The 12,439-nt window shown below is 40.0% G+C and overlaps 1 protein-coding gene across 1 annotated transcript in view; it reads left to right on the top strand.

Annotated features, from left to right (window-relative positions):
- dnah1 (dynein, axonemal, heavy chain 1) overlaps positions 1–12,439 on the top strand; it is a 137,720-nt gene that overhangs the window by 19,230 nt on the left and 106,051 nt on the right. The window contains 6 exon segments of the mRNA XM_062044902.1: positions 2,880–3,021; positions 7,715–7,870; positions 7,930–8,128; positions 8,199–8,452; positions 11,819–12,031; positions 12,119–12,283. Coding sequence (XP_061900886.1) covers positions 2,880–3,021; positions 7,715–7,870; positions 7,930–8,128; positions 8,199–8,452; positions 11,819–12,031; positions 12,119–12,283 — 1,129 coding nt within the window.

The raw sequence follows: 12,439 nt of genomic DNA, 5'->3' as shown, positions 1-12,439 counted from the left end.
ATACTTGCATATTTTACTACATTCATATTGCTAAATAAGGGGACCAAAATATTAACAAAGCCTTCTTTATGATGTACAGTAGTTAGGGTTGTGTATCGTTTGAATTTGAACGATTCCGATTCCTGACGATTCTCGATCCCGATTCTTTTAAGAGGCAGGGTCAAAAAAGAGTTTAGGATATTTTAAATGAGCTAGCTAACCTACAGTCTTTCTGAATGAAATAGTCTGACATTCTCCATCAATTTTAATTCAATTAACTTTTTATGAACTTTACTATAAATTCCTCACAGGGCTGTTTTCAACTAGAATATCAATATATCAAATCTATGAACTTGAATATAAATATTATAAATTATGAATACATTTTCCCAGGGGTACACTTTACTCAAGAGAGCTTTATTTTTGAAAACCTCATGAAAACACATTTACACACAAGTGTATGATGCTGCAGGAAACCTCATGAAAACACATTTACACACACAAGTGTATGATGCTGCAGGTACTTCAAAATGTTACCGTGCTCCCACTGATGGGCTAACCTGGTGCAGAAAAGCAAATAAACAATAAGAAACAACTTGCAAAACCCAGTCCAGATTAGCAGCAGGTACAGTATAAAATCAGAGACAGTTCTTGTTTAGGAAAATGACCATATCCGCCTTCTCAGGCAGGATGCGTGAGCGTTCTGGACAGATAGTGTCTCCTGCTGTGGAAAATACACGTTCGCTGGGTGTGGAAGAAGCTTGAACGCATAAATAGGAGAAAGCGAGATCTGACAGCAAAGGATAAGTCTTTTGTTGGTTCCACCACCATGCAGCAGGGTCGTCAGACATAAGTATCGGTGGAACGTCCTGGTACATCTGCAGCTCTCTCTCCACTCGTTTCTTGATGGACATGGAGCTCTGTTATTTCGCGGTTATTTCTTTTTTTTTTTGTAAAGTAAAGCCACACTTTCGACCGCCGACGCCCGCTATCCATGCTTGAGCTTGACTGACTCGCTCGGCTATGCTAACACTTCCGGCGGTGGGTGCTTCTTCGTTGGTGTTCAGCGGCTTCTTCTTCCGGTTCGGTGGACATATTTTTTTCCCGTCGGCGGACTGGGTATCGAAAATAGGAATCGAAATTTTAACTTTTGAACGATTCCGGGACAATCGGAAAGTTAGTCCCGGTTCCAATCGATACTTGATACCCAACCCTAACAGTAGTACCTCAACTTACGAGCATGATTGGTTCTGTGACGGAGCTCTACATTTAAAGCACTTGTGCTTGGCCCCCAAAACAGCACAATTTTAACAACTAACATGCCTTTTAAGAAGAAAAAGTAACTTTTATGTAAGAAATACTATATGAAAACAATACAATGGAGTGTGGTACAAACAGCTACAGTAGTTTTATGAAGTGATGTACAGCATTTACTGTGGAGTGTGGACTTGTGCAGTATCTCTTTTCAGCAGCTTCTCCATATTTTTATGGATACATGTCCGCTATTATTTTATTATTTTAACATTCTTGGTTTGCGTTAAACTCCTTCTGCTTCAATATGGAGCAGACGAGCAGTGCTACGCTGGTACGACTAAACAGTCGGTAAGGTTTTTGAGGATTTCTTTCTTTAGTTCAATTGGGATCATCCGCTTCTTCTTCTCAACACTGTCCCTCCACTCACTCCTTCATATTTCTTTGTTCCGACAATACAGTTTTTCAATCTTTAGCTGTTGGGCTCAAAAGTATGACGTGGAAATGCAATGCATTGTTATTCTTCTTTCTTTTTTTTTCTTTTTTTTTTAATAAAAATAAAATAAAAATCATTTTAACGTTTATTCAAAAAATGACATTCATTTGACCATTGAATTTTGTTCATTTTCCAACTACCGGTAATATTCTACAACAAAAATACAACATTGAAACATATTTTTTTACAACGTTTATTCAATGTTGGGTTCTGATTTTGATTTGACATTTGAATTTTGGTCGTTTTCCATTCAATATTTTACAACAAAAATATAACATTGAAACAACATCTTTTTGACGACATTTAATCAATGTTGGGTTCTGACGTTAATTTGACCTTTTTTTTTTGCAAATAATCATTAACTTAAAATTTAATGGCAGCAACAATTTGCAAAAAAGTTGGCACATGGGCATTTTTACCACTGTGTTACATGGCCTTTCCTTTTAACAACACTCAGTAAACGTTTGGGAACTGAGGAGACACATTTTTGAAGCTTTTCAGGTGGAATTCTTTCCCATTCTTGCTTGATGTACAGCTTAAGTTGTTCAACAGTCCGGGGGTCTCCGTTGTGGTATTTTATAATCTTCATAATGCGCCACACATTTTCAATGGGAGACAGGTCTGGACTACAGGCAGGCCAGTCTAGTACCCGCACTCTTTTACTATGAAGCCACGCTGTTGTAACACTTGCAGAATGTGGCTTGGCATTGTGTTGCTCAAATAAGCAGGGGCGTCCATGAAAAAGACATTTCTTGGATGGCAACATAGTTGGTCCAAAAGGCATCAAATTCCAAATGAGCTAATATTTGCAAAAAATAACAAAGTTTACCAGTTCGAACGTTAAGTATCTTGTCTTTGCAATCTATTCAATTGAATATAAGTTGAAAAGGATTTGCAAATCATTGTATTCTGTTTTTATTTATGATTTATACAACGTGCCAACTTCACTGGTTTTGAGTTTTGTAATGCTTGTGTCCTAAATTTTTTCTTCCAACCTAAAACCTAACACTTCACCGAGAGACGGTCCTTATCACAAACCACTTTTAAATCGGGGTACTCTTATGTTGAGATACCACTTCTAATCAAAACTGAGCATTATTATCTCTCAGTTGTTCCATATCTGAACCATAATTCATGGTATTTGTTTGCAAAGGTGGAAAGCTATTGAGTGGCCACAAAGAATCCTCAGACAGATGGACGACGTAACCAGTCATCTTGTTGAAGAGGAGGAGCGCTTCCAGAAGATCCAGATCACCGACCAGGATGTGTTTGAGCAGCGCCTTGGATCTCTCCAGGTCAGCTGAACTGTCTTTGATTCATTGGTTAATTCATTTTCTATTGCTTATCATCTTCAGAGGCATGCTGGGTAATCTATTTTATACTACTTTAGGCTAGAGTCGGGTCCACTTTGGTCTAGGCACAAAGAAACTAAACCAGGGTTGTCCAAACTCATTGGGCTAAAAAAAATTTGTTCGGAAACCAAATACATGTACATATTTTATTCATATGATGGATGTATAATCAATATAATGGATATATAGTTAATATAAATTGGATATTAAGAGTATGTGAAAGTTTGACTTGTACCTGGTTTACTTCTGTGACAACCTTCTTAAAGTTGTGTCATAAGAAATATCCATCCATCCATTTTCTACCGCTTGTCCCGTTCAGGGTCGCGGGGGGTGGTGTAGCCCAGTGTTTTTCAACCAATGTGTCGCGGCACACTAGTGTGCCAGGAGATACAGTCTGGTGTGCCTTGGGAGATTATGTAATTTCACCTATTTGGGTTAAAAATATTTTTTGCAAACCAGTAATTATAGTCTGCAAATGATGTGTTGTTGAGTGTCGGTGCTGTCTAGAGCTCGGCAGAGTAACCGTGTAATACTCTTCCATATCAGTAGGTGGCAGCCGGTAGCTAATTGTGTTGTAGATGTCGGAAACAGCGGGAGGCAGTGTGCAGGTAAAAAGGTGTTTAATGCTTAAACCAAAAATAAACAAAAGTTGAGTGCCCCTAAGAAAAGGCATTGAAGCTTAGGGAAGGCTATGCAGAACGAAACTAAAACCGAACTGGCTACAAAGTAAACAAAAACAGAATGCTGGACGACAGCAAAGACTTACTGTGGAGCAAAGACAATGTTCATCCGAACATGACATGACAATCAACAATGTCCCCACAAAGAAGGATAAAAACAACTGAAATATTCTTGATTGCTAAAACAAAGTAGATGCGGGAAATATCGCTCAAAGGAAGACATGAAACTGCTACAGGAAAATACCAAAAAAAGAGAAAAATCCACCAAAATAGGAGAACAAGACAAGAACTAAAACACTACACACAGGAAAACAGCAAAAAACTCAAAATAAGTCACGGCGTGATGTGACAGGTGGTGACAGTACACCTACTTTGAGACAAGAGCTATAGTGATGCATGCTTGGTTATGCTTTAAAGTCATATCCAACAATTGTGACAACAATTTTTACTGTCAACTGAGTTTCGTTTTTTAATGATTTCTGCTGGTGGTGTGCCTCCGGATTTTTTCAACGCAAAAAATGGGCCTTGGCTCAAAAAAGGTTGAAAAACACTGCTGGAGCCTATCTCAGCTGCATTCGGGCGGAAGGCGGGGTACACCCTGGACAAGTCGCCACCTCATCGCAGGGCCAACACAGATAGACAGACAACATTCACACTCACATTCACACACTAGGGCCAAATTAGTGTTGCCAATAAACCTATCCCCAGGTGCATGTCTTTGGAGGTGGGAGGAAGCCGGAGTACCCGTAGGGAACCCACGCAGTCATGGGGCGAACATGCAAATATCAAGCAGTTAAAATGTGCCAAACATGGATAAGTGTGGAGAGTGTTTTAGCGAAATTGGTCCCTTAACTCATCTAAACACTGATGTATGCATTGACCTAAACCCTGACCGTAAAGCGACCTGCTCCGCCTTTCAGGTAACCATCCGCGGTTAAGGTAAAGGAGCACACAATTAAATGTGCGATCATTCCGCGTTTACACATGTTTAATCTGATAAGGATTTGGAGATAATCGCATGATTTAAAGCGTTAAGTTTGACAGTCCTAATATAAAATGTAGTAGAATATCTCCCTTCTTACATTTAATAACACACAATTATTCAACATTTTTTTTTACTGCAAAATATAAAAAATGTGACGCTGTAACAAAAATGTAAATATAAAAATGTCATCCACAATAACTTCCATTGCAGGCAAATATTTGTCAAAAATTAAGTCATAATTACTATTATTAGTTATAATGAATTAAAACTGGTACTTAAAAAAAACAAACAGTACAGCAATTTGACAATGAGCTCTCACTATGTGCTTTTACTGCCATCTAGTGCAGACCTGGGCATTCTGCGGCTGCGGGCCACATCCGGCCCTTTGTGCGTCCCTGTCCGGCCCGCGTGAGGCCAATCATAAATTACAAAATACATTTAAAAAAGTATCGATGTTGAGTGTGAAATACAACGGTGCTGCTTTTGTTTTGAAAAGCGTTATTTGTATTACTTCCGTGTGGACGTATGCGCGTGCATGATTGTGAATGAATGTGAACAGCTGCAATCACAAATTACAGAAATAAAGTTTAAAAAACATCTATGTCGTGCGCTCAATACAACTGTGCTGCTTTTATTTTGAAAAGCGTTATTTATGGGTGTATGTCCGTGTGTAACCTGTGAGTGAAGGTGCACAGCAAAAAGTGATGCACGGTTTACACCCGAGACGCTAGAAAGAGAACAGTTGATGACGAATGCCGTGTTTTCAACAAGACATGGACTGCCAAGCAACGTTCCTTCTAAGGTGCGTGCCTGCGCAATTGCGCACTGCTCAAGCGTCCTCTGCGCACAGCAAATATATGCCGCGCACCAAATCAAATCCCATCTGAATTCTAAACAAAATAAACACATTTATTCTGTGTAATTTTGCAATGCAACTTTGAGTGACAGTGACAACAAGCGGCCCTACGGTGTTCGTCAACACCGTTCAATTGAACACCGTTCAATTATTGTAACGTCTATCGAGATGCTTCGAGGCCAGGAATTATATCGATCACTTTATTGAGCAAAACTGTTTATATTCGGCCATAACCACACCAAAAACATGAGTAAAACACTTCTATCTCGAAAAACTAGTCATTTTCTGCCGTACAAACCAGGCCAAAACCAACTTGTCATCTGTCACCAACACGCATACCACCAAACCACTGGTGCGTTTATGGCCACACAAAAAGTCAGACAACTCAAACACTACACAAAGTTACACTCCTGACTCCTCAGTCATACGTGTGCTTATTTTACTGTCATTTATTATTAATATTAATTTATTTATATTAATCATGGAATGCTGTTACTAGAGAAAGTTACAGGAATGCACACTTCATCCTATGCTTACATTTCATTGTGCAACATGAGGATGTTTAAGGGGAACTAAATGTGATCTCTGAAAGGGGTACAAATGATTTCCAAAGCAGTGCTTTTGGTATAAAGTTAAGTTAGGTTAAATTAAAGTATTATTATTATTATTAATTATTATTATTATTATTATTATTATTTATCTTACGGTATATATCAAAAATAATATTGAGCAAAATTTAATTGAAATATTGTCGATGTGGCCCTCCAGCAGTGCTCGGGTTGCTCATGCGGCCCCCGGTAAAAATTAATTGCCCACCCCTGATCTAGTGTCTACTTTTAAGTCTGTGCGGTAACTTTCTGAAAAAGCTGCGGCAAATACAGGCGTTGTAGGCTGCATCAATCTCCAAAAAAGCCTGCAAAAATCCTGGAGGGACTGGTAGACAGAGAGAGAGGCGTTGTTTGCACTGACGGACTAAAAGAGACGCTGCGGTTGTATAAACTCCGAGTAAGTATCAATCCCATCACGCTAGTATCGATTCAATACCAATACTAGGGCTTTAAATCTATGGGCACCACACAATTCGGTTTGGATCGAATCTTAGGGGTAATGATTCCATTCAGAATTGATTCTCGATTCAAAAGCAAGCTTTTTAATAATATTGGGTGCCAATTCTATGATTAACTGCATTCCTCTATAAAATAGACAAACTACTCTGGTACATTTTTAAATTACTTAAAAGAAAAATGATTTTGTTTAACAAAATGCTACCCAAACATTTAATAAAGTCAAATACAAATAAGGCAACAAGCAAAGTCACACTTTTCTTTTCTAAAGTAAATATGTACAGCAGATATGAGCATCTACATCAACAATATGATTTGCCTGATTGACTGGACAGGCCAGATTAAAATAAATATACACTACCGTTCAAAAGTTTGGGGTCACATTGAAATGTCCTTATTTTTGAAGGAAAAGCACTGTACTTTTCAATGAAGATAACTTTAAACTAGTCTTAACTTTAAAGAAATACACTCTTTACATTGCTAATGTGGTAAATGACTATTGTAGCTGCAAATGTCTGGTTTTTGGTGCAATATCTACATAGGTGTATAGAGGCCCATTTCCAGCAACTATCACTCCAGTGTTCTAATGGTACAATGTGTTTGCTCATTGGCTCAGAAGGCTAATTGATGATTAGAAAACCCTTGTGCAATCATGTTCACACATCTGAAAACAGTTTAGCTTGTTACAGAAGCTACAAAACTGACCTTCCTTTGAGCAGATTGAGTTTCTGGAGCATCACATTTGTGGGGTCAATTAAACGCTCAAAATGGCCAGAAAAAGAGGACTTTCATCTGAAACTCGACAGTCTATTCTTGTTCTTAGAAATGAAGGCTATTCCACAAAATTGTTTGGGTGACCCCAAACTTTTGAACGGTAGTGTGTATATATTATTTTTTAAATCGATTTTGGATTTTCTTTTAATCGCTTAAGTTGCCAATAAGGATTGTGATTCAATCAAAAATTATTTTTTTTTGACACCTCTAACCAATACCTTGGTATCGATAGTATCGATATTTAGATCTCTCTACTTTGCCTTTGGTCTCTTTCTAGATGATGGTGAGCAAATTCACAGCTTTTGCAGATGTTGATCATGCCACTGAGATGGCCAACGAGGTGAGGCGTACAAGCAAGGAACTGAAAGAGTGCCAGAGTTTGGCTCAGACCTACAACACCAGAGAACGTTTGTTCGGTTCTCCCGTCACAAATGTGAGTAAAAATAAATAAAAAATGCTGGGGGAGTACTCATACGTTACTATGTTTTCCAGTATGACCGTGTGCACCGAATGGCAAAGGAATTCCAGCCATTCTTTGACCTCTGGACCACAACCTACGATTGGATCCATCGGCATGAAAGCTGGCTCAATGATCCGCTGTCTTCCATCGACCCTGAGTTGCTTGAGCGCCATTATACAGAAGCGTTGGACACTATGCATAAATGTTTCAAACAGTTCAAAGATAAGCCTGGTGGGTCACACTGGTTACTCGTCAAACTTGAAATGTGTGACATGTTAACTTTTTACTACTCCTTTGCTAGATTGCCAAACGGTGGCATCGGTCATCCTCGGCAGGATTGAGGACTTCGGTCCTTACGTGCCCCTGGTTCAGGGTCTGAGGAACCCAGGGATGAGAATGCACCACTGGCAAGCACTTTCGGATACCATCGAGATAAAAGTTGCGCCCAAAGCCAATCTTACCTTATCCCGCTGCTTGGATCTTGGCCTACATAAACACATGGATGCAATAACTCAAGTGGCTGAGACGGCTGGGAAAGAGTACATCATTGAACAGGTTATCTGCATTTATAATTCTAACATATACCGTATTTTCCGGACTATAAGGCGCACTTAAAATCCTTTTTCTCTCTCAAAACTCAACAGTGCGCCTCATAAACCGGTGCGCCTATTGTACGGGATTATTCTGGTTTTGCTCACCGACCTCGAAGCAATTTTATTTGGTTCATAGTGTACCGTATTTTTCGGAGTATAAGTCGCTCCAGAGTATAAATCGCACCGGCTGAAAATGCATAATAAAGAAGGGAAAAAACATATACAAGTCGCACTGGAGTATAAGTCGCATTTTTTGGGGAAATTTATTTGATAAAACCCAACGCCAAGAATAGACATTTGAAAGGCAATTTAAAATAAATAAAGAATAGTGAACAACAGGCTGAATAAGTGTACGTTATATGACGCATAAATAAACAACTGAGAACGTGAAGTGAAGTGAAGTGAATTACATTTATATAGCGCTTTTTCTCTGGTATGTTAACGTAACATATTATGGTAAGACTCATTCAAATAACTATAACATATAGAACATGCTATACGTTTACCAAACAATCTGTCACTCCTAATCGCTAAATCCCATGAAATCTTATACGTCTAGTCTCTTACGTGAATGAGCTATATAATATTATTTGATATTTTACGGTAATGTGTTAATAATTTCACACGAAAGTCGCACCCCCGGCCAAACTATGAAAAAAAACTGCGACTTATAGTCCGAAAAATACGGTAATGATAAGTGTGACCAGTAGATGGCAGTCAACCATAAGAGATACGTGTAGACTGCAATATGATGGCAATATGACTCAAGTAAACAACACCAACAATTTATATGTTCCATTGAAAATATAGAATTTGGAGGTTTTGCTCCTCCGCGTTCTCTGGACCGCCAATGACGGACATGACAGCCGTGTTCATCTTTTTGAACAATGATTTATTTTTCAAAAAGTTGTGCGTTTCAGCCATGTTAAAGTCTCTCGCTCGTTCTCCACCATCAACCACCTCCTCTCCTTCCCGACTGCTGCCTTTAACAGAGCGACAGGTGATCAGACAAACACTCACAGCTGTGTAATCTACGCACCTGTCACTAATCCCGAAGCCGACCCTGACACACCCCGCTTCGCTGCAGGTCCGCAGGCCACGCCCCCCCACAGAACATTATACACGGCGCTCAAAAATCTATCAAAAGGTTTTAGTACAACTTTTGTAAGCTATGAACCCGCACCGCTTGATGGATTGTACTGTGCTTCACCATAGGAGTATTATTATGGTGTGTGTATAAGGTAAGACATATTATCTGGCGTTTTGTTTCGCAATATTATGCCAAAGCAACTTTTCTTACCTTCTGGTACCTGCTGATCTGTATTTGGGATCTGCAAAAGTCCGCCTTTGTGGTCCATGCAGACACCGTAATCGATAAGTTAATTCTTTTTCTCTATCTTCTTGTTATGGGACATTCATCCGCCGCTGTTGCCATTTCTAATATAAAGTAGTGTAAAGTTCTTACTTATATCTGTCAGTAAACTCGCCATGAAAGCGCTAAAACATACCGGTGTAGTGAGTTCACATTATTAACCCAAGGAACTTTAGTTATTAGAGACGGTATTTCACGGGACGCATTTCCGGCGTTGTTGTTTCCGTATGAGGAGATGCTGCTCCGTTATTGATTGAAGTAAAGTCTGAATGTCATTAAAACAGTTAGCGCCATCTCTTGACACTTCTTCCACTCCCGTCCTTGCACGCTACACCGCTACAACAAAGATGACGGAGAAAGGTGAGCCACTGCCCACAAAACGCCGCATCCAGAAGCGACTGCTAGAAAGGGACTTAAAGATGATCTGTAAAACATAATCTATGCAACATTAAAGGCCTACTGAAATGAGATTTTCTTATTTAAACGGGGATAGCAGGTCCATTCTATGTGTCATACTTGATCATTTCGCGATATTGCCATATTTTTGCTGAAAGGATTTAGTAGAGAACATCAACGATAAAGTTTGCAACTTTTGATCGCTGATAAAAAAAGCCTTGCCTGTACCGGAAGTAGCGTGACATCACAGGTTGTGGATCTCCTCACATCTGCACATTGTTTACAATCATGGCCACAAGCAGCGAGAGCGATTCGGACTGAGAAAGCGACGATTTCCCCATTAATTTGAGCGAGGATGAAAGATTTGTGGATGAGGAAAGTGAGAGTGAAGGACTAGAGGGCAGTGGAAGCGATTCAGATAGGGAAGATGCTGTGAGAGGCGGGTGGGACCTGATATTCAGCTGGGAATGACTAAAACAGTAAATAAACACAAGACATATATATACTCTATTAGCCACAACACAACCAGGCTTATATTTAATATGCCACAAATTAATCCCACATAACAAACACCTCCCCCCTCCCGTCCATATAACCCGCCAATACAAATCAAACACCCGCACAACACACTCAATCCCACAGCCCAAAGTACCGTTCACCTCCGCAAAGTTCATACAGCACATATATTTCCCCAAAGTTGCGTACGTGACATGCACATAGCGGCACGCACGTACGGGCAAGCGAGCAAATGTTTGGAAGCCGCAGCTGCGTACTCACGGTACCGTGTATCCAACTCAAAGTCCTCCTGGAAAGAGTCTATGTTGTCCCAGTTCTCCACAGGCCAATGGTAAAGCTTGACTGTCATCGTTCGGGAATGTAAACAGTGAAACACCGGCTACGATGTAGCCGCTACGTGTTTGTGTTGCTGCAGCCGGCCGCTAATACACCGCTTCCCACCTACAGCTTTCTTCTTTGCTATCTCCATTGTTCATTGAACAAATTGCAAAAGATTCACCAACACGGATGTCCAGAATACTGGGGAATTTTGCGATGAAAACAGACGACTTAATAGCTGGCCACAACGGTGTCCCAAAATGTCCGCTACAATCCGTGACGTCACGCGCAAACGTCATCATACCGAGACGTTTTCAGCAGGATATTTCGCGGGAAATTAAAAATTGCACTTTACTAATCTAACCCAGCCGTATTGGCATGTGTTGCAATGTTAAGATTTCATCATTGATATATAAACTATCAGACTGCGTGGTCGGTAGTAGTGGGTTTCAGTAGGCCTTTAAGAACCACCATTACATGTTATGTAGACCACAAGGAATTGTTTTTAAATTAGAAAAAATAATAATAATATGACTCCTTTAATGCGCCTTATATATGAAAAAATATCGAAAATAGACAATTCGTCGGCAGTGCGCCTTATTATCCGGTGCGCCCTATGGTCCGGAAAATACGGTAAGAGGGGAGTCGTCGCTGCAAGAGTTTGGATGAACTGAGCGTCTACTAATTCACATTGCCAAACACTGAACAACCTTTCTCGTCACATAGGCCCTGGACAAGATGAAAAAAGAGTGGTCGGGTATACTGTTCGATCTGATGGCCTACAAGGACACCGGCACTTACATCCTGAAGAGTCCCGATGAAGCATTACAGCTGCTGGATGATCATATTGTCATGACACAAAGCATGTCCTTCTCCCCCTATAAGAAGGCATTTGAGGCTGAAATCAACAAATGGGAGAGCAAACTCAGGACAACTCAAGTAAACATGCACAATCCAAGTGAACATTCAGGGTGTGTTGTCTGTAGGAGCTTGTGTTGTGCTACTGCCCTCTGGTGATGCTTGCAGGACGTGCTGGAGGAGTGGCTGCTGTGCCAGGGCTCTTGGCTCTACCTGGAGCCTATCTTCAGCTCGGACGATATCAATGAACAACTTCCTGTGGAGGGACAGAGATACCAACAAATGGAAGAAATATGGAAAAGAATCATGAAAAATGCTTATGAAACCCCAAATGTTAGTCCCAATAAATAATTCGATAATACAGTGATACCTCAACTTAGGAGCACATTGCATTCCTCGACCGAGATCGAATCTCAAAACACTTAAGGGGCCCCATTGAAATTAATGAATGCTGTTAGAAAAACTATAATGAAACAATGTTATTGTTTT

The sequence above is a fragment of the Entelurus aequoreus genome, linkage group LG01 (assembly GCF_033978785.1).
Source record: "Entelurus aequoreus isolate RoL-2023_Sb linkage group LG01, RoL_Eaeq_v1.1, whole genome shotgun sequence".
Classification (NCBI taxonomy): Eukaryota; Metazoa; Chordata; class Actinopteri; order Syngnathiformes; family Syngnathidae; genus Entelurus; species Entelurus aequoreus.
Note: the sequence above shows the minus strand (reverse complement) of the source record. Positions and strands in the feature narration are given on the sequence as shown.